Source organism: Lonchura striata, chromosome 1 (assembly GCF_046129695.1).
Source record: "Lonchura striata isolate bLonStr1 chromosome 1, bLonStr1.mat, whole genome shotgun sequence".
NCBI lineage: Eukaryota > Metazoa > Chordata > Aves > Passeriformes > Estrildidae > Lonchura > Lonchura striata.
Genome location: NC_134603.1, coordinates 132,259,572 through 132,282,186, shown reverse-complemented (window position 1 = coordinate 132,282,186; position 22,615 = coordinate 132,259,572). Strand labels below are relative to the sequence as shown.

The 22,615-nt window shown below is 39.1% G+C and overlaps 1 protein-coding gene across 8 annotated transcripts in view; it reads left to right on the top strand.

Annotated features, from left to right (window-relative positions):
- DYNC1I1 (dynein cytoplasmic 1 intermediate chain 1) overlaps nucleotides 1-22,615 on the top strand; it is a 183,967-nt gene that overhangs the window by 21,797 nt on the left and 139,555 nt on the right. For 6 of the 8 annotated variants that reach the window (XM_021538381.3, XM_021538378.3, XM_021538382.3 and 3 more), the window contains 3 exons: nucleotides 875-1,016; nucleotides 17,909-17,968; nucleotides 21,878-21,993. In XM_021538381.3, coding sequence (XP_021394056.1) covers nucleotides 875-1,016; nucleotides 17,909-17,968; nucleotides 21,878-21,993 — 318 coding nt within the window. The remainder of the gene's footprint in view (nucleotides 1-874; nucleotides 1,017-17,908; nucleotides 17,969-21,877; nucleotides 21,994-22,615) is intronic. The other 2 variants (XM_021538384.3, XM_021538383.3) reach the window with 2 other exon arrangements.

The window sequence follows — 22,615 nt, the reverse complement described above, 5'->3', positions numbered from 1 at the left end:
GCTTTAAATCTTGACTGGAGCCATCTCTTAATTTTTAATATTTTTGAGAAACCATTTTAAAAGAAATCAGGATATTTTTTACCCTTTTATTTATTATTTCTTTGCTGAAGAGCTTTAACTTGGGCTGACCTTGAGCTATGAACTTCCTTTCCTGTTTCAGGAAACAAAACTGCCTTTGCATGAAATATGCTTCAAAAGCCCTGACAAGGCAAAGAGAAAATCATTTCAAGAGCTTGGGCAAATACTGTCTAAACCAAGGGAAACTTTTCCTTGAGTGTTGAAATCATGTCCCACCCAAAATGGAAATTTTGTATGACCTACATTACTTAAGAAAACAATCACCAAGTAAACTGTGTATTCTTAGCATCTTTGGGAAATGATTTTAACTTAGCAGATTTCCTTATTTAGCTTTTATTTTTGATGTCATTTCCACATTGCAGCCTTAGAGCATATCGAATGGACACTGGCTTTCGATTTAAATTCTGAATTTGAAAAGTATGCTTGTTCTGTTGCCTATGTGACTTTGCCAGAAGAGTTCACTTAGTTTTTTGACAAGACAAGCCCCTGATACTTCTTCATACCTTTAAAATCTTTTGCAAGTCAACTGCAAACCAAAACTCAAGAAAACAAGTACTATTTTATTTCCACATGTATCTTCTCCATTGATTAGCTGTAGATTCCCATTGGGCTTTCAGTCCTGTCTAGATACATGTCAATTTTAACACTTCCAGAAGACTTAAAATTCACTTGACTCTCTTCCTTTTCTTTTTCTTTCCTTCCTTATTTGCTTTCACCATTTCAAACTCTCCTACTCATTCATCCACTATCATTTTGGTCCATTGGTTTTGATTTGTCTGACACTGCTCTTCATCAGTGCAGTCGCTGCATGTGTTAACATGGGATACCTGTTATTTTCATTATTTAGTCCCAACCCCTATGTCTCCCTCTTCGAAATCAGTGAGCACACCCAGTGACGCAGGCAGCCAGGACTCAGGGGATCTGGGACCCATAGGAAGGTAAGACACAGAGTTAACAGACTTGAATAAATGTGAGATTTTTTTCACTTTGCTCTTACTTCCCCATTTTTTCCTTTTCTTTTGTAACTGAGATCATGCTGTATTGAATGTGTACTTTCATTTCTGCATCGTCCACTGGGTGCTACTGTCCAGCAAGAGTGGTCTTGGATGTGAGGCATATAAATGCATGTAGCAAATGGATCTCAAACTCTGAGCTCCAAACCTTATAGTCGAAGCAAGAGCTGAATTTACACTTCTGAAATGGCTTACATAAAGCTCTCATGATGTTTGGAAATACACTAGAGAAAAGGGAGATATGTTCAGGGGTAGAACCATGCTGAGTTCTCTGTTCACCTAACCAGTCCCTTTGGAATTCCTCCTCATGTAACACCAAGTTGCCTCAGGTTGCTGTGACTGCTCCCTGCAGTGTGTGTCACTGACAGTGGCAAAGAAGAGCTTGGACAAGAACAGGCTGAAACATCCCAGGACCTGCTGGCAATTCTGCCTTGGAAACTCTGGATATTGGAGAGTTTCATGCAGAATGGAACCAAATCAGGTCTGTTCTTGTTAGAAAGTGGAATGTGTGTGAGGGATGGAAAAAAGAATAATATTATTTTTGTTTCCACGGGGGAAATAAAAAATGAAGTGGCAATCCCAAAATAATTCTTTCTCTGGAATAGGAAAGAAAGGAGAATGTGGGGATGCTGCTGGTAAATAAGGGTATGTTCAAGTAAGAGCAGCTATACTGTATATAAGTAGCTATACTGTATGTTTTGAGAAATGTAAAAGATGGATCCTAATAGCTCTTTTTGTATCACACTAATTCAACACAGTGCTGAGCTGCCAGCTCATCCAAGTCTGTGAGCCAAGACTCTGCTAATGGCTTGAAAGCGCAGTGACTGCTTTCTGTAGTTAACAGCACCCAAGTAGGCATCATATCATACCTCTCCAAACATAGACTGTAATGTGACAGAGCTTCAGGTCACCAGATTTCAATCCATGCCAGCCTACTGCTTAGAAAAATCACACTTCCATAAGCAGAGAGTATGTTGTATCCCCTTCAGCCAGATGCAGACACCCTCCCTTGCAATGTGGGTGCTGGGCAGCTGTTATTAAATCAGCTCAGCCCTGCTCCCAGCTCTACCCTCTAGAAGAAGTGGAGGTCGTTAAATGAAAAGCCCTAGCCTGTAAGATGTAGCAGTTTAAAACACAGAAAACAGTGTAATTCAGCCTTCATAAGTAAATGCAGTAGATTTCAACAAGTCAAAGTACTTTGAGTAGAACAAAAATAGTTTTTAAGCAAAGTATAGCCTGCTGTTCAGGATGAAGCTATTTACCACAGTCCTGTGTGAAGCTCTGACAAAACTGGATGGAGACTTCTGAATTCCGGCTTTTCCTCTGAACCTTAATGGTATAATTTTTTTACCATTGAGGTAAGAAAAGGCTCTTGGAAGAATTTATTTGGCTGTTACCCATGCTAGTACTTTGGCTGTCTGTCAGCAGCGAGCAATGAAAGCACATGACCACGTGTCCTTTCAGAGGAGAATGGAGTTTGTCCCCTTCTTCTGAGCTCATGATGTTCTGCATTGTGGGCTTTCATTTTGGATCCATTTTCCGGCTTCTTGGGGCCATACTAGGGATTCAGTGGGAATCCTAAGACCTTGCTTGTAGTCTTCCAGTTTGCTTGGCATATCCTCAGGTATTGAAAGGGCTGTGCTGTGTGCCAGGAAAGCTGCTTGCAAACCTTTGCCTGGAGCAATTGGCTTGTGGTAATGGAAATAATGTTTGGTCCAGGCCCTGGGGAATGTCTGTTACCAGTGGATAGTACTGAGTGGCAATTAGTTGAATTAGTGTCGCTGGGTGCAGGTAGATGTGCTCAGTGTTTATGTGAACAGGTGCACTCAAGCCTGCATGTGTGATAGTGGTCAGACTTGGCGAGGAAAATGTTGTAGAACTGTCATCACAGTGGGTAAACAGGATGAAACCACCTCAGCTATTTTCTTGAGAGGTATCCAGACCATGCATCTAACTTATTTTGACTACTGCATATATTATTGCCTATGTAAACAAGGTTATCTTGCTTAATTTTAATTTATTTTTCCATTTCACTTTCTGTGATAGAGGGGGCAGTTCTGCTGGATGTCCTGTCATGCCATCATGCTTGTTACATCTTTCCCTTTTCTGTACTAGGCTGAGCTCAGGCTTTAGGGGCGAGCAGATTAGTTTCAAAGCTGCTAGTGCCCCAATCTCAGCAATCACAGCTTGTCTGTTGTTGCTGTTGCTAAATGCTGCAGAAACGACAAGCTCACTCACACAGCCTGGCAGAAATCCTGCAGGCAGTCTGATTACTCACTGCTGAAGTGTTCCCTGGAGGAAGATGATGGATAATTAAAAAAAAAAACCAAAAACTTTGAAGTCACAGATTTTGGCTTGTTACAGGAGAGAGACTCTGTTGAAAGCTTTGAGGAATGCAGGAGATCTTCATATGTTCCCATAAGAGGGAACAGATTCTGGTACAGAATACAGAACTAGATTGTGTTCATACTTCTTTGAGTTGTTGGTACTTCTGGTAGTTTCCAGACTTAGCCTGTTGGTCCCATTATCATCAAGTATATTTGAGATACACTTTGATCAGCAAGCATATGTGATTTCTTATATAAAAGTGAATGTAGTTCAGCCAGAAACACAAGTTTATGACATCTGCTTTTCAGGAAATAAAATTTATAAACTGTAGAGTTTGAACACTGTTAAGTAGTTGTAGTCCTGGCACGACAGATCTCAGTCTTACTTTGCAGGATGAAAACTGACTGGTATCTTGCTCCAAGTGTAATAGGAGCAAACATACTCCTCCAGCTGAAAGGTGAAAGCAGCAAAGTGTTTGGTTTTGAAGTTTGAGAAATATAAAACAAAAAAACTCAATAGTGAGACAAATTAATTGCTAAAACAATTTACCTAAAGATGCTGTGGGGTCTTCTATCACTGGTTGTTGCTGGTCCAGGATAATGTATGTTGCAAACAGGCAGATAATAGGTCAAACAATAACTCATTCATAAAAGTTGTAAAAGCCCTTTTGTTGCACAGGAAGAAAAGCTGCATGGTCACAGTAGTCACTTCTGCCATGCGACCTACAGACTAGTAGTCCTCGATAATGGACCATTGTCCATTATCTCCAGCACAACAGCCAGAGCAATGTTGGCTTTTCTCTGATACCATTCACTGTATGAAGAGATGGGGTGGACTTTGTAATAGCACTGAATTGTGCAACCATTTCTGTCTTCCACATCCCAGGTTTCTATGGGGGTTTTATTGCTGCTTAATCTTTAGTACCATTTTGCTGTTTCTCACTTGGGAAAACATTAGGTTTGAACAGCATTCCAGCTTCCCTCTGAGCCATGATAGCAACTGTAGGAGTAAACAGATGTTAGATGGATAACTGTTCTGGAAACTGCTAACTAAATGCTTTCAGTTGGACAGGAGACCCAAATTTTATATCTGTTTTTGTGGTCTTGGGGATAATTTCTGGGTAGGCAGAGGTGTGTTACACTTTGATTCTGGTGCTGCGCTTAGTTACCAGGCTACATTGAACAATTCATTGGAGCCCAGTTGTTGCTCAGAGAACAACTTACCTGTCTCCACATTGCTTTAAACATCCCACTGTTTTTTTGATGCCTGTGCTGCTTGTGCTACACAGGTAGGAAGGAAAAATTACGTAGCCTGAGCAGATACCCATTGCTGAATAGATGAGTCATTGGTTCACAGAGCTTTCATATATGATGCATTCAGACATGACTCATTTTTCATAAGACAGTATTGTAGGATTGCATGGAGATTCTCCTTGGAATAGAATATGTTTGGCTCTTTCAGGAAAAGTGTTTTGATTTGTTCAGCATTTTGTAAGCATTTTGATGATTCCTTGTGTCCTCTTGCTGATGGTCAGCTTATATATGCACAGACATGCACAACTTCAATGTAGATTTGAATGCATGTGAAGAAAACAGCTGAGGTAAAGGCATTTGCTGAGAGGTCCAATGCTATAGCATAGTGTGAAACACAAATTTGCCTCTATTAATATAAAACTCTTTTGTAATAACTGTATACATCTCCCTGGTGGATACTCTGAACTTTTGCTACCCTAGTGTGCTAGAGAGGATGCTAATATAATTGAAGCTCCATGAAACATGCCCATGGAGAGCTATGTTCTGCTACTCAGCATACCTTAGGCATTTGTAAATCTCGTCTTTGCAGCACTCACGGCCCTGAATTTTGGGTTTGCGTTGTCTGAGGGAGTGCACAAGGACAAACCTTGTACAGTGCCTCAGAGCCAGGCAGTGCAGTATAAGATTTTGTGGGCTGAGCAGTTTCCTGGAAAGACCTTGTATCCTGCTCAGGTAGGGTCCAACTGCACTTTGCATGTCAACTCAACATAAGATTGCAGAAATATATCTGTCCTGGGAGGAGGTGCTGCTGTGGCTGGGTGGCTTTCAGGGCTCATGCCAGCCTGCATTGGTGTGGATGCCCATGCTACCTACAGGGGGTCCTGTGTTCACCTCCCATGTGGTATGCTGGGAGGAGCTCCAAGGTGTGATTTATCTCTGTGGCCCATTTGCCTTGTATCCTTCACTGCTTCTATGTGTTCCTGGGAACATGTAGGATGTTCCCAGCTAGCTTCACTATCCTACAATAGTAGGTTTGCACAGTAGCATCTCATTTATTGTGAACTGTGTGTGTGTGTGTCCAGTGGAGTCCCGTGTGTGCAGCATTTCCTGCTGTGCATTGGGGAACATGAGAAACCATTAGCCTGGGTGTAAGGTTTCCTACCTTCCATCTGCTCAGTGAACTGCACCAGGCTCAGCTGTCTTGGATATGTAAAGGTTAATGGTTGCCCTTCTTTCTGCAAGAGTTTTATCTGTGCTCTTTTGCTTTCTAACTTGTGTATTTTGCTGTGCATAAGTTTAGGTACCTGATTATTTTATGGGCTCACATAAAGACAAAGATATTAATCTTCTGATGGCTTCTTTTAGAGGATGGTTATTTCAAAATGGTGTTTTATCTGCTGTAAAATAGTGTAAGCCGGATTATTTTGTGCTATTTCTCTCACAGCCCATTGGACTGTGCTATGGATTTGTTTGGCTACAGCTACTCATTGTGTAATTATTGCTCTTATTTGGATTAGGGTACAGTGTAATACTTGATTTAAATAGTTACTACTTGATTTATGTTATTGTTCCTTTGATATCACAGGTTTTGAGATAAGTTTTATGCACTGAAATTGATTAATTTCCTTCAGTGTATGAAGCCTACTTGCAGTAAAGCAGGGTTAGCCCTTCTTCAGATGAAGCTCTAAATATTTAATGAAAGTTCCTGTGAGAATGAGCTTGAGCATTGCATTAGGTAGCAAAGAAAACAAAAAATAAAGGGAAACTGGATTTCTCAAAGAGATTTTGTAGTGGTAAAATGCTGGAGACGTTAGATCACTCTAGAATCCTGATTGTCTCATAATGGCTATTTTTTTAATTCTGCATAAAATATGTTAAATGAGCAATCCTAGAAATAGAACAGCTGTCTTCAATGCTGGAGCACTTTACTCTGAGGAGCAATATCGCCTTTGGCTTTGGCTTGTGGCATGATTTTTTTGTCCACTACATCAGTTCATCTTGCAGTCACTGTGACCTCTGAATGTCCCCAGTTGTATTCCAGAGAATATTGTAGCAGCTGTCACATTAGGTTTGATGTCCTTACTGATAGAGTTGAGAGCATGTCTTCTTCTCTCTCATTCTGTTTTGAAGTTTGCTGACAGTATTACTCTGCATTTGTGTATGTTTTCATCAGATGTGATCTTCTGTTCCTTGCACCTACCATGGCCACTTTGAGCCATTTTGTGATAAAAAGAAATACACTAGGATATATTTTCTTTCAATGTGTTGATGTTCACTCTTAGATTGCACTGGCCTGGTGCAGGAATAAACAGATATGATTCCAGTCCTTTTTCTCTGGAGCATATTGTTTATTCATTTTTGTATAAATATTAGGCATTCGGATTTATTTTGCAGCATCTAAACACACACACACCAGTCTTGTGTTAATCCCACATTACTTCATGTCTGACTGTCAAACACAAACATTTCAGGCTTTTTGGATACACAATCAAAAGGAAAGAGATAGCTCTGGAGCATCTGGGCACCATATGAGTCAAGCATGTCATTATTTTATAGTTTTGTATTTAATCTTGCTCACTGATCATAAAAAAAAAAAAAAAAGGTATCTCTACTCCAGTGCATTCTTACTACAGAATATTTAAAATCGGAAAGATACTTTTTATTCTATGCTCTCTCATGAGTACAAGTCATCAAAGTGTTTGGATTCTGCCCTTTTTTCCTCAGACTTGGCAACTCAGTTTTAATTTTCAAATAGCTTCTTACTTAGAACAGTAATATAACACATTAACAAGCTGAAGAAAGGGTATCAGAATGCCATACTCCCTTTTAAGTGTGTAGTCTTCTGTTTAATTAGACAGATAAAGAAGGCAAAAGAAGGTAGATTCTGGTTTCTATTTCATTTGCACAGGAAGGTTGGATTATTGTAGTGGATGACCTTTAATACTCCATACAGCATATTTTCTATCTTCTCTTTAGCTGCAGTAAACATCTCTCACAGACATTAGCAAAACCATGTTTCTAAAAGATCTGCTAAAACCACTGCCAGCAGAACCATATTGCCTCGGGCTTAGCTGCTTTATCATTAAATAAATGCATTTGACAGGTTCTGTGCAATGATGCTGTTTCATCACTGCCACTCAGCTTTGCATTACCAACATTTCATTGTGTTACCACATTCAGAAATGACAGGGATCCTTCTTCACTTCTTCCAGGAGGACAAGTGGGCCTGTGATGTATTGCCTCAGGAGCAGCAGCTGTAACAGTTATTGTAGTGGATTATTTCCTTTATGGTGCTTTTTTGTACGATCAATTTATACATACAAAATGCTTCCTAAATGGCTGCTTTAGTGGCATACTTATTTCATAAATGGGCTGAGCCAAAAGGGAGTACGGAACAATGTGAAGACGCTAAGGGAGCTACAGGAAAGGCTGAGGGAAAATACTTCATGGCAAACTTTGCTTGCATGGTGTTTTATTCAGACAAAGAAGAATTGTAACCCTAGGGATTTTGGGCAGTTTTTCACACTGCAAAGTCAAGGGAAGTTTTCTGGAGATAAACGGGATGCTCCCACTTTGTTATGGTGGCTTTGGGTTCGGCATGGGGTGTGCACTGTTACATGGCAGGACAGAAAGTAATAACACCCAGCTGCTACATTTTTTTCCATTTAATTTACCACAACTCCATTGTCAGAATCGTTTGGCACATGTTTAATTTTACAGTTTCCAGCAGACTTAGAGGCCAAATCTTGCCTTAAGCCTTCCTGACCTAAATGGTGATGGCTTCTGTGAAGCAGTGACAGTGTCAGCCTCCTCCACTTGCCTGGGGGAACCCTGGCTGTCTCTGCTGTCTTTGGCCTGGGAACTCTGCTGCTTTTTAAAGTGATGCTGCAATCTCTCACACTTCCCAACATCAGCTTGTTTACAGGGTAGCAGTGGGTGGCTGTGCTGGGCTGTTTGCACATCATGGATCACCCTGCATAGGTTAGGATGCAAGGCTGAAGGATGGCAGATTTTTTTTACATTGTTTTCGCTCCTTTTCTCCCTGCAAAAGAACCATAATCCTCCTTTACATCCAATGAATATTTAGCCCTAGATATCTTATGCCTTTCCCTGCCAGTTTGGGGTTTTTTTTTTTGGGTTTTTTTGGTTTTTTTTTTTTAGCCCATAAACAGAAGCAGACACCTTAGGGACTGATGTTTGGCAGTTGCTTTCAAGTGTCTGTATATCTGACCTAGAAAGTAGGGAGTGTTTTTTGGTGTATGCCTGTTACAAAGTCTGAATGGTCCATATTAATTAGAATCATCTGCAATCCTTTTAGCATGTGAGCTTCTGGCATCGTTAAGGACTTTCATGCTTTCCTTCCTAAAGGATTGATAGAATTCAGTCCTCCAGATCTTTGATTATTTTTCTCATTAGCAAGCATCTCCATGCTATAAATCAAAGGAGAAGGGAAGATTGCCATTCCCAGGGTGCTTGGTAAAATGCCTTGGAAACCTGAGCCCCAGCTGAATCCAGAAGAAAATAATAATATATAAAGCCCCACTTAACCATTTAGGTTATCAGCCCAGCTATAGTTAGTTCTCTTTAGTTATTTACAGGCATATCATCATATATTTAGTCAGACAGTCAGGTGATTTTAGGGAATAAAACACTAATCTTCTTAAAACAAAACAACTTGCTGTGGTCAGCTAAGCTTAAACCATTCTCTTGCACTGAATTTCATCTTAATTTAATTAAATTGTGTAAGATCACTTCCCATGTTCAATTGTTTAACATAGTTAAACTGGTACAGTTTGTGCATATTGATGTTTTCTCCTTCTCTAGGCTATTAAAAAGACCTTAGGAAATTTCCATTCACAATTTTATGTTTTATCTGGAAAAATAAAAAGATTCAATGAGTAACTATTTCATTAATGCAATTTTTAATTTTCCTTCAAATATGTAGAGTGGGAATTGCTGCCACTGGTGAGATATTGCTTTTTCTTTTTTATTTTTTTTTTCCCACAAGGAGTTTTTAAACAGTCTAAGTATGCCATATAAAAATTCCATAAGAAAAAACTATGAAAAGAAATGGTTTTCCCTTTAAAACTGATTTTGATTAATAAATTTTATATGTACTTATTTACCTTAATAGTTCAAATTCAGAAAATAATTTCTGAGCTGGTCTATTAAAAGTCAATATGAGTTTTAATTTGAAAAATTCTTGATAACTCTCATACAGTGAGTTCTTGTTTCAACCCTAATTGTAACAAAAATCTCATCCCTTTTGGAATGATTTTGCTTTTTCTACCACAACATATATTGTATAAAGGAAGGGAAACACTAGCACTTCTTCTGGCTAATAGTTACTGGATTTTAGTATCAAAATGAAAAATTTGCTGAAATCTTTCACCTTCTTCTTCATCTGAATAATACCAGACCTAAAAGTTGTAGGTTCCAACCTTCTTGTTAACCTCTTCAAGTCCTCTGAAAGGTTTTGGATTGCCTTTCCTATATTGGACTATTAAATATGATTTTGTCTTTTATGCAATTGTACCGGAAGTCCCTTGAAATTTATAAGAAAGCTTTCCTTATATGTATATCCATGGCGTCTGGATCAAAGACTCCTAATGTGAGTACTGAAGTTCCTTTCAAGCATTTGCATAAGCTGATAGCATATAAAACTCCTGCCAAGTTCTTTCTTTACATTTGTGATCATTTGAGTTCTGTTTTGCTGTAAAGACTTACTCTTGGTATAAAAAACAAGACAAAAATAGTGTTTGAAAAAGAATTTTCAGGGTTTGCTAAGGGCATAAATCAACTTGTGTCTTGCCCCCTTGCCCCCTTGTTTTTTATTACTGCACTTTCACAATGGCCATTTTGGTATCTGGCACTCAGAGTAAATCTGTGTCAATTCTAACTATTTGACCTTCTGTCCTCACAGATCCAGCCTGCTGCCCACAGTGACCCTCCTGGTAAACCAGCATAACTTTGCAGACTAAGATTTCTTTAGCTATAAAATATAAAGTGTGAGTATGATATTGCCAGATCTGTCATGCAGACCTGAACCAAAGGACAGACTTCAAATATAGCAGATAAATTCAGCAGATTGGATGAATTAAATTTCTGATTTAATTAGTGGAATCCTGTGAAAAGGTAATCAGCAAGATGTTGGTCCTGTGATATGTCCGTATCATTGCAGGCTTGCCAGAATTGTTCATCCTGATTTAAAAGTCAAATGTTTTTTGAAAACTATTAGATCCATTCTGCAGCATAGTCTTGATTCAAAAAGAATTTTGAAATACACGTATGTTTTAAATATTATTTGTCCGTGATTTTTTCATAAATATACCTTAAAAAAAAAAAAAAAAAAGAAAAAAGAGTGTTTTAAACTCATGCCATCCTGAAAAGGGCTCTTATGGTTGCCAGGCAGTGCTGTGCTCTCAGGGAGGTCAGAATTGCTCTTTTTTTAGTAGTGAAAACTGGAAGTCAGAGGTGTCAGCCTACTTGGAAGTGTAAATGCAAACCCAAGCAAAACCTTCTGGCTATGCTCCAGCAGCAATGCCAAACTCCTTGTTCTCTGAAGTGTTAAGGCATTTTATTTTATGATTAGCAGTAGCAGCCCAGCTCTGAACACAGTGCACAGTGAAGTCAGAGGAGACTTTGCTCTACAAGCGCAAGTGAGCGTTGCCTTCAGAGGCACAAATCCTCCCTAACTGCTGATAGCCATCTTGCTTATAGTGTGCTTCAGAAAACAAGTAACACAAGGAAGGTATTTTCTTTTTGCCAATCCTTTCAAAGTGGAACGGGTCTGCAAAACAGAGCACAGATGGCAGCAGAATAGTGGCTTAGATGCAAACCATCCATTGAGGCTAGTGGTACTTTTCCATCTCTGACTAGTAGCTTTGAATCTCCTGGTTTTTTATATAGTTTGTTTTGGAGACACTTCAAATGTACAAAAAAATATCACAAAGTTAAAATCACAGTGGAGAGAATTAATATTATAAAAATGTAGAGTGGAAGGAATAAAAACAAATAGCTTATATGTACACATATATTTAAACATCTGCAGTAATTTCTCATTAACAGTTTCTTAGTTCAGATTTTCTATTTAATCAGCAGCAAGTTAGTAGCTTTGGAGAAACTGAACAACAAAACAGGCAGAACTCTTTAAAGTAGCTAAATAATTATGCAGCCTTAAATTCATTCTGGCAATATTCAGACACTGAAAAAAAAAAAAAAAAGTGGTCTAGATACATGACAGATTACACATTGAAACTACAAATACTACTGGATTGCAATTTGCTGACAATATTTGGTATCATATTGAAAAAAATGCATTCATACACGTCTTAACATTTTATTCTGTGGTGATTTTAAAAGATGTCTCAGCTCACAGTTGTTGTATCCAATATTTTTTAAGGTTGTATGAGCTGGGTGTGATGTGTTTTTCAACGTGCCATCAGTATGAAGCTGCAGAGTTCCTATTGTAAGCAATTCTGAATCTTTTGGAAATTGTAATCCAGGGTTAAAATTGTAATTTCAAACATGAAGCTCTTCCTTACATCAAAGTCAGAAGCAAGAATTGTGTTCTCTGCATTTTTGGGCTTGTTGTTTAGCTCGTTTTTCCTAATTCACTTCTTTAGCTAGTTGCATTTGAACTTAGAAGAAAAGAAAGCATGAAGCAGACTGGAGCCTGCAGGCTGTCAATTTCCAGCTGATTGCTTCCTTATCTATTTCCCAGCAGATCAAAGTGAGAGTCAACAGTAAAGATACAAAGCAGCTCTAAAACCTATTCACAATTGGAGTCTAAGCTGGGTGTTTGGAACTGCTGCATGGAGCAATCTCCTGCCTTCCTGTTTGTATGGAAAGAGTTCATGGTAATGTTTCACTGGTGGAGCCCTTCATTTAGGTGCCTGAAGATTGTATAAATACCTCCTGCAACATCAAGACCCTCTCCTACCATAGATGGGGAGAATGAGGCTAGTCACATTCACATCATTTTAGAAATATTGCTCTGGTAAGCAAAGGTGTCTTGTGGCTTCCTACATGATAGGTGAGTCCATATGCTCTGGGGAAGTCCCACCTTCATTTCTGGCCTCTTTGCTTCAGTTTAGTGACAGTCTATGCTCTGCTTAGTGGAAGGGCCTTTGATCGCTGAAAAACCCTGGCACAGCTGTGGAGTCATGGCACAGTCTGCCACTGAATTGTAGGGTTAGGAGGGCATCACTGTTTTGCATACGAAGGGTCATTTTAGGACACAGCTGTTGCTGCAAGGGGAGATGCTTGGTTTGGGGCCTGTCAGATCTAATGGTGTTTCATTAGGGACACGTGGGTATCTCAGTTCAGGAGATACCTCAGGTCTCAGTACAATGTCAGTGCAGTTTTCTCCTGGTCTGGAGAGCACAACAGCTCTTGGTGACAGGAGATGCCAGAATATGGTGTTTGCTTTCCTCCAGTTCTGCTTGAAGGTGTGATTTGAAATGCTGCAAAGAGGATTCTGCCCTGCAAGAAGCCCCTGGGAAAGCAGACTGTTGTTATTCCTGTGAGGAGCCTTTTCTTCAGAAGCATGGATTTTCAGGCCTGGCTGCTCTTGACCTGGGAAGTGGGAGTTGGGGGAGAAAAGGAATCATGCACAACACATGTTCTGCAGCATCAGCAACAGATGAGGGAGGATTTGATTTTGGCTGCAGGGAAGAAGAGCCACAACTAAGCTGTCAGTATGTTGCATATGAAAAGCATTGGATTAGGGCACTTACCCAGTGCCAAGTTTTGTTATGATATGATCATGATTGCAGATACTAAATATCATTTTATGATGGCAGATTACTAAGGATATGTATTGGAACTGCTGCCTTACGTGTTTCATACACTACTGCTAACGCCAGACCCAAAGTTGCTTAAATCAGCTGAAGAGTTCTCATGGATTCCAGACAGTTTTGGATGTCAGAACCTATGCTTTATTAATGCATTCTGATGTTGGGAATTTTCCAAAAGGTTTCAAGTGTTTTATTTTATTTTTAGTTTATTTTAGTCTTTTCCACATTTTTAATCTACTTAATTGACATTATGCAATCAGAATAAAATCTTCTGAAGGTAAGGTTACACAGAGCATGGAAACATATGGCAGAGCCTGTTTTACCAAGGTAATAATAATAATGCTACAGAAAAGAGAATGCTTCTGTTCAGATTCCTCCCACCTTAAATTTTGTAACAGTTCTCTGTCATTTTAGAACTGTGCTCTGAATACCTTCCTAATGCTTTGGACTTGAATTCAGAAGAGATAAGTGTTGTTTCACAATCCGATCCTTTAGTAAATATATGACATCTGGACCTCTTCCTCTTGTTGATTTCTTTTTTCAGGTTATTAAAAGATGAAGTGTCAGAATTATCTGGTACTTCTTCAGCAGTATGAGCTGAAACAGCACCAGCATTAGTAATGTCCTAAATTTGAGAAAAAAAGAGATCATTGAGATGCCTATCTAAAGGAGAAGAGTGAAAGCAGATCAGTTGAAAGAGAGGTAATAACACTTGTACCTTGTATTCTTAGTGCAATATCTAACAGCCCTCATTCTCTTTCTGCCACTCTAGAACAATCTGTTATTTAGTAATACATCTTTTTATACTTCAGTAAGCCAGGGTCAGCTGTTGTGCACTGAGCATGTCAAAGGGGGATGGACCATGACACAGGGCTATTGTTTGCTACTATGTGGGAGACTGATACAGCACCCAGCTCTGAAACAATGTTGGGTAGTTCTGATGAAAATAGTGTCAGCGCTGCCTGGGTGGGGGGAGTGGACCGATCTGGCTCAGCCCTGACTGTGCTATTCAGTGAGTTTCCAGGGGTCCTTGCCATGCCTGTGTCACTCTCTTGACCCGTGGGATAAATCTGCAGGACAGGAGACTGCTAAGGGAGCACTACTTTTACCTGCTGGGTCTAATGGTTTTCTCTTTTCCCCATAAAAATGTTCAACTAAAATGTTTTGCATCTCTTCTACACAGACCTGTGTCAAAATTCTTTGAGTCCATTTAGGGGAACCTTGAGCAATTTGTGCTCTCTGAAAGGTCCAGAGTGGGAGCACCTCAGCCTGACTGCTGACTCCTAGGCCATGCACTTGTCCTCAGGGTCTGTGACATTACCTTCTCTGTCTCTGTCTCTGGGTGAATTGAAATCAAGCCATTGCAGTTTTCTTTTATGAAGAAGTAAGAAAGAAAAAAGAAGAGGAAGAGCACCTAATCCTTTTCCTCATGAAGTAGTGTCTGGAGGGGGAACTCATGAACTAGTTGGAAAACGATCGGCAACCGCTTTTCCGCTGAGATCCAGTGGCATTTCAAAATCCCCACTGATGAGAGTCCACAGGAGAACGACCGTAACTACAATGCTCATCTGAATGATCAAGGAATGTTGTACACAATGTCTGTTCATCACAAACAGATTAGCTTTAATTTTCTAGTCAGGCTGACAGCACGGGCTATTAAACATCATTTTTGGGTTGCTAAACCTTAAAGAATATATTTCTTTCTTTTTTTATATTATTGCCATGGAAACCAGCTAAATTGCAGGTCCAGATTACATCTTTACTGTTCACTCACTTTCATTTTGATCTGATGACATTCTGCAGATGCCAGACAGAGATAAAGAACAAATCAACTGTTCCTTTAAACACAGCCCTGTGCTCTCCAGCCTTTGCTACCTAAGTGTAGCCACTGGTGTTCTGTCTCCTAGGGCAAGAGACTTGAAAGCTGAAGATTTGTTACCTGCAGCCTCATTCCCTGTGATAGCATTGCTCAGCCAAGCTGGAGAGGACAACTCAGCAGATTGCTTCCTCATCTCTTTCTCACATTTGTGCAAGTGGTAACACAGTCATGCACAGTGGAGCACAAATCTGGGAAATGTTTTGCAGATGCATTAAAACTGTTGAAAACAGATATAATTAGGAGTCAAGGAAAATTGCTATTAAAAGTAAGTATCAGTGTCCAGAGTGGTGAAGACTGTGTGTGAGAATCTAGATAATAAATACTTAAGGGAGGAACATCTTTATACATGTCTGCCTGCAATGGCCCAAACCATAGTGTTGCTCTTCTCATAGTTTTGGGATTTGAGTACTGTCTTGAGTGTGGGAGATCTCTAAATATTTTTTTGGCATTTTTTTTCGGTACCTCTCTTGTGACCTGGCCTGGATTCTTGGAGGTGGAACATAGGGACTGTACTGCTAGAGACCTGCTGCAAGCTCTTGCTTTAATCAAATGATAATGATATTCTTCCTGATGAAATAGCCTACAAATCCTGTAGGTTTTAAAGTGAATGTTGGGGGGAGGAAACTGAAATGAGTTATGTGTATTTTCTTTTAAGAGTTTGGAAAACCTGGACATGAATGTATGAGTAGGCCCTAGGCAGCAGTAAAATTAGAAACAGGCACTTATATAGTATGTCCTAATATATGCAACTGACCTTGGTGACATTACAAGAGCAATCTTCACACAGATAGAATTTTTAATGGAGTATCTATAATGCATTAGTCACTGATGCCTTTGCCTTGCATCAGGCATTCAGGTCTTATGTCCATTTTCCACTGTACTTACACTGCAGTCAAGTTACAAGGGAAAAATCTGTTCTTTCTTGCTGTATTATTTTATCTCTGACCTTTGGTAATACAGTTTGGTTTTGGAGAAGTCTTTCTCTATCGGTATAAAATATTTTATACTGATAAATATTACTATGGATCATAAGCTGAGGGAAATGAGTGCCCTTATGTTGCATGAGAAAGCAGCTTTGCATTACAGTTTTTCGTTCTATTTGTGTGCACAGGGTATTGAGATTGATTTTTTTCATTCTGAAATGACAAGAGTACAGCACATGCCCTTGTCTGTCTCTCCAGACAATGAGTTAACATTAGTAATAGAATGGATGAGTTTACTAAGGACAGGAGGTAGAATAACTATTTGGCTTCAGTAGATCTATTTCTGAACTAATTCATTAACTTGTTAGTTTATATGAGTGATTCATTGGCAGAGGTTGCTATTGTTTCAGAAAGACCTGTGTATATTGACCATAGCTGATTATATGGCTGGTTTTGGGTGAACTGGTAATATTATGATCTCTATATCCTCAGAATTTGTATTCAGGAGAAATTAAGGGAGTTTGAATTTTGACAACTATCATTATCCAGCATGTTTTCATAAAGACTTTCTTGCTTAGGGAAGGAGGACTTTTCTTTACTCTAGTCTCTGCTAGTGAGAGCAATGCATAATCTAGTATTCATACTACAGGAAAAGGTGCTCAGGAGCCAATTGTGTGTTCCTAATTCTGTCATGGATTCTGACAGTTTTCTTGCATATAAGATGTGACTTCCTGAATGTGGAAAAATAAGGTAAAATTAACAGAGAGACAGGGAAGGAGCAGCATTTTTTAAAATGTTGGCCTTGATATGTCAATTTTTGCATTTCTAAATTGAAGGATTCTGAATATTTCACAAGACTCTTTAAAGGCTCTGAGTGTTTGCAAGATGTTTTGGAGCTGGTCAAATGGGAAACTGCACTGCAGTGCAAGGAGCAACATCTTCATTTCAGACCACACCTCTGGAACATTTGTAGATTTGGTGATAGCCTCATCTGACAGCAGTCCATAAGAGGTTGTCATAGATCTGATTTTCTCAGATGTATTATTAGCCTCTTCCCCAGGAATTTTATTGGGGGAAAGAAGAAGAACTGTTTTTTTTTGTCCCAGATGCCCTCAGAGTATGTCAGATCTGGTATCAGTGTGCCATTTGTTGTCATATGCACTACGTGATGTTCCTGCCCAGAGCAGTGTTGTACAGGATGGATTACTGTCTATCTCAGGAGTGTGTGAAGGGATAAACTCTTCAGTGGAGTTCATGGCAAGTGCTCAGTCTACCTTATCATAAAAACATAAATAAATTGTGCCTGCAGATTTTGCAAATTATTGTGAATCCATCAACCTAAGTTTAAGAGTTAGAATTTTTCAGGAAAAGGAAAAAAACCCAAATTTATGTGTCATTAATCAATATGTGACAGAAAATCCAGCTTCTTTCCTCTGTTTATCAATAATAGGTAATTTTATTAATTTGCCTGCCCTGTCTCAGTTTGACATATGGTGGCTGTTGCTTGCACCTGAAGGTTGAATGTACTACATAGAGCATGTAACTAAGGAGATGGGGTTTTGTTCATCCTTTCAGTTAATTCTGTGTGTTCTTTTTTTCCTTCCCCTTCGTGCTGCACGGCTGATTACCACCCTAGGACCTTGCAATGGGACACAGACCCCTCAGTGCTGCAACTCCAGTCTGACTCTGAACTTGGGTATATGTCAGCTCTTTTTGTTATCATTTCTTTGCAAGAATTATGTTGAAAATGCTTCCTAGTTGAGCTGGTTGTGTGTGATTTTAATTTGCTTTTTTGACTCAAAAAGATCATAATTTAAGTTTCCTTTTTTAGTTTAATAAATAAGAAGCTTCAGCAAAGTCATACTTGTGGGAAGAAAACCCAGCTATTTAAACAAGCTTATGAAAAGATAAATTGCTATTTCTGTTGCCTGAAACACAATACAAATAACTATTTCATTTCAGATGAAATGTTATTATTGTGGCATATATGCGCATGTATAGTTACATTGATCTTGTTTGTACCTGTTGATTCAGACTGTTCTCTCTGAATCATTTGCAAGATACTCTTCCTCCTCCTTTCAGCTCGCTATAGTTATGCTGTTTCCACACACAGTAACAATGTCCCCTTTTCCCTTAGGAGCTGTGTATGTGCTTAAAATTGTACGCTTAAGTATGATCCTAGTCCAAGTGCCATCTTAGTTGAGTTCAGGCCCATGAAGCTTTCTAAAAATTTTAATAGAGCTAAAATTAATATTTTATAGTTTGGGAACTTCTTTAGTCCAACAAGTAAAAAAAAAAAAAAAAGTTAATTTAAATTATGTAGAAATGCTTGCCTGCAAAGGCATTTAGGATAACCTGTTCCTCTGAAAGGGTGGATAGCAGTACCTCAAGTTCTCCAGAGCATGAGTCATAGGTAAAACCAAATCAATGCTCTGAAAAATTTGTTCTACCAATGAACTTACAGGGTTGCCTGTTTTGAATCTCCAGGCAACTCTCTAATGCTTTTGGCTTGTTTATGTGCTACTTCATTCACCATACTGTAAGAAAAACAACAGCTTCCCTTTAGCTGCTGATTGACAGTGCTCCCAGCTGCAGTTAGGCGTGTTAGGTCTATTCATCAGGAAAGATCCAGAAGGAAAGTATCCAGTGAGTTTTCTAAGCAGAAATATTTCTCCATATCTAGAACTCCTAGGAATGTTTGTAGTTTACACATGAATGTGACTTCCCATAGGTCACATGTCTACAACTTTACCTAGGCTGTACCAAAAAGGTAGAGTTCTTTGAGCTATTTAACCTACAGAAACTTTGCAGAAATCCCAGCTGGTTTTTTTACAGAAGTTTGAATTAAAAGATGAAGACTCCTAGGAGCAAGGTTTCTCAAACAGCTGTGCAAAGCAAGTTCCTTTACCTGACTCATGAAAAAATAACTATATGTAGAGACTTAAATCAGTTACTAGCAGCCAGTGCAAAGACAGAAAAGAAGCATGCCAAAGAGCAAATCCACAGGTATACATTTTAATGGAAGTCCTCTCCCTTTTGAAAGAAAGCTGTCTTCAAACACAAGGCAGAGTTAGACTATCCTCTGGTGTCCTGAGACTAGAGCGAAAAAAAAAAAAAAAACCAACAAAACCAATGCAAAACAGATCCTGCAGTCAGCAATTAAATTATGTGTGTCTCAAAACACTTCTAGCAGATACATATTTCTTATGATACCTATAGATAGAAGAATCATTTTTAATGCATGGGTTTTAGTCAATATCCTCCTACTGACATCCCATTAGCAGTCTGGAAAGGAATCCTTCAAAGCTTATGTGTTCTCTAAAATTAATATTTTTGAATTTATTAGAATTATAAGCACCTCAGATGAAAAATGGGGATGAGAAAACAACAGACCATTTAGTATTGCCCTAAAAAGAACTAAAGACTAGAACATTACAGCACATATTCGATCATGTCCAGATATTGAAAGGATACTCCAGTTGTCCCTGAGTGCTTGGGACCAAAGGCTAGGCCAGTTTTTAGTAACAAGAGCAATTAGAGGTGGCTTGACACAGGCAAACAGCAATCAATAGATCACATTCCTTCAGATGAGGAAGGACCTTCCAGTCTTCACCAGTAATTACAGGATATGGGTGGCACAAGGCATTTGTGCAGGCACCAGCAGTTACTGAATTGAGAGTGTTTCAGATGAAGAATTCCATGCATTGTGTCAGCACAGTTCTGTAGGAAGTGGCTCACTCCTGGGACTCATTGGGCAGAGATTCAATCCACCCAAGTAGGAGTTAAATCCAGCTCTCTGTTTGGGTCATGTTCCCCATCCTCAGGCAGTCCAGGAGATACAGACCTCACGTGAAACTGTTTTAGAATTAGGTGAGGTTCTAATTAACTCCAGACTAGACACATAATTAATTAGAGATTATATTTAACCAAGACCACTGTCAAGAGACTCTTTCAATGCAAAGGCTTAAGAACCTCAGTAAATGGAAAGAGTAGCCTGGGGCAGCAGGGCTGGTTACATAGAGAAGTCAAAGTGACCAAGAAGGCAACAGAGACTGAATATCTGGTGCTGAGGGAGGGAAAAGCACATGAGAGTCTGCTGGGGTGAGATATTTATTAAAGATTGAATTCACATAGAGACCATAAGTTAAAGCAGCTACAAAATGTAAAGCTACTAAAATTTTTGCTAGCTGAAGAAACTTTCCTCCCCCGGTAACGAGGTAAAAGTTTCTCTGTAGAGTTTTTATAGACAATTGTAGACTTTGTTCGTATTGGCAGAGTCAGAGATGGTTTTAAGGAGGGAGACTTGTTAATTTTTCTTCTTTGAAAAGATCAGAGCTACAACAGCTGTTTATCTCTAGTGCGTTGTTACACAATACAGCTGATTTGCACCTATTACTTGCTGAATCTAATTGTAGTCATCTTAATAACAACCCAGGTAGTAAAATAGATCAGAAAAAAATATGGCTGATGCAGCTGAAAAGTTCAGCAGGTGGTACCCAATGATGACAGTTTCCTTTTTAGACTCCCATTTCCTTTCAGACATCATTCTTAATTGAATACTTAAACCACTGTAAATTAATTAGATCAAAACCCCTATGACTTCTGTTCTGACAACCTGGAAAATGAAGAGGATATAGATAATGAGTAAGAATTTTCTGTTTGTCCAAATTGTTCTCTTCAATAATGTGGCAAGTTGAGAAACATTGTGTCCAGAAATTTAGTTCCCCATAAATGCACAACTGTGCTCACACTTTTTGATTTAGGTAACTGGCCTTACTTAGTTCATTTGTCTATTGTGTTTGCATTATTTCTCTGCTGAAAGTTGGCTGTTTTTCTGGTAAAACTCTTCAAAGGAACCATTTTTATATTCTTCACTCCCTGCAGTCAGTTAGTATTCAGGAAATAAACTGATTCCTGCCCCCCCTCCCCACAGTGCTGAGTGAACTGTGCACAACTAAAAGTGTTCATGACCATTCTCAGCTGCCTCTCTTCTTTTTCCCTTACCCACTTACAGTTAGTTTGCTTCACTGATTTATTTCATATGGTTTATTTAAAGCAAGAGAAGTAGGCAAAATAGAAGGCTATAGTTGCCCTGATCCAGTTTGTTTTAGCTGTCCTCCAGCCCTTGCATTAGGACTCCACTAATCATAAATCACACCTTGCCAGTTAAAGACTCTGTTTTTGCTCCCAGCTGAATATTTGGTAGTCTAATTCACTCTGGTTTAAACCCATTGTACCCTTTCCACAACTGTGTATCCAGGCTGAGGATGAACTCCTTTGAGCAGACAGAATATCATAGTAATGATAGTATGAAAGAGAATTTTGTTGCATGTTAAGAGGGACACAAGCAGGCCATTTCTCTCTCCCATTTGCAGTCCCTTTCAGCAGCAAGCCCTAGAGGTTTAACAGCTTTACTTTATTATGGCAAGTGGTTCCCAGGTTAATTTTCTTCACTGCAGTGAGTTACTTCTCATGCATACTGTGTTGTGCTTCACCTTTACAAATACTGAAGTATTTTTATCCTGTTCATAACAGCAAACATTTGTTCGTGCTGCTGATTTACAGTTAACATGACTAACCTTTGATGTCGTGTATTTCACCTTAGACGCAGACTGCACAAACTAGGGGTGTCAAAGATTACCCAGGTCGATTTCCTACCTCGGGAGGTGGTATCGTACTCCAAGGAGACACAGACACCTCTGGCCACACATCAATCTGAAGGTAAGATTTTTTTTTCTTTAAACATTTTAAAGAATGTAATAAAAATAATAGTAAGTCAAGAGCATAGCTGCTTATCATGTTTTTTGTGCAAGCCAGCTATTGTTTATGTGATTAATGGCTGTTCTGATGAGAATAATTATAAAAATCACTTTAAATGCAGGTGGAACCAAACTATTTCTGACTTACAATGGGTTGTGCTTAGATAGCAGTTTAATGGGAACATTTTAAAAAATAAATCATTATGAATATAATTAAAATTCTGCTTTATTCATGTTTTAGTGCTTTCTCAAGGAAGTTATAAATTTTGTACTTTGTAAAGAGGCAGTGTTGGAAAGTTGCCCTCTGTTGTTTGGTCAGGGTAATTGTGTCCCTCTGCTGTAGGTGAAGCTTAGGGAGAAGTTGCAGCTTGGCTCCACGTACTGAAAAAGGAGGTTTGCATACTTTGATGTGGACAGTCTTTCTTTCTCTCTGCTGACATCATGCTGGCATCTGCACTCATGGAGCTGTTTGTTGGCTCTTTGGCTCTCTTGTTGATAAGTAAATACATGGAGTGGCAGGGGCTTGCTGATCTGCCACTGTTGTACTGCAGAATGCTGATTGCAGTTCAGTGGTACCATTCAAA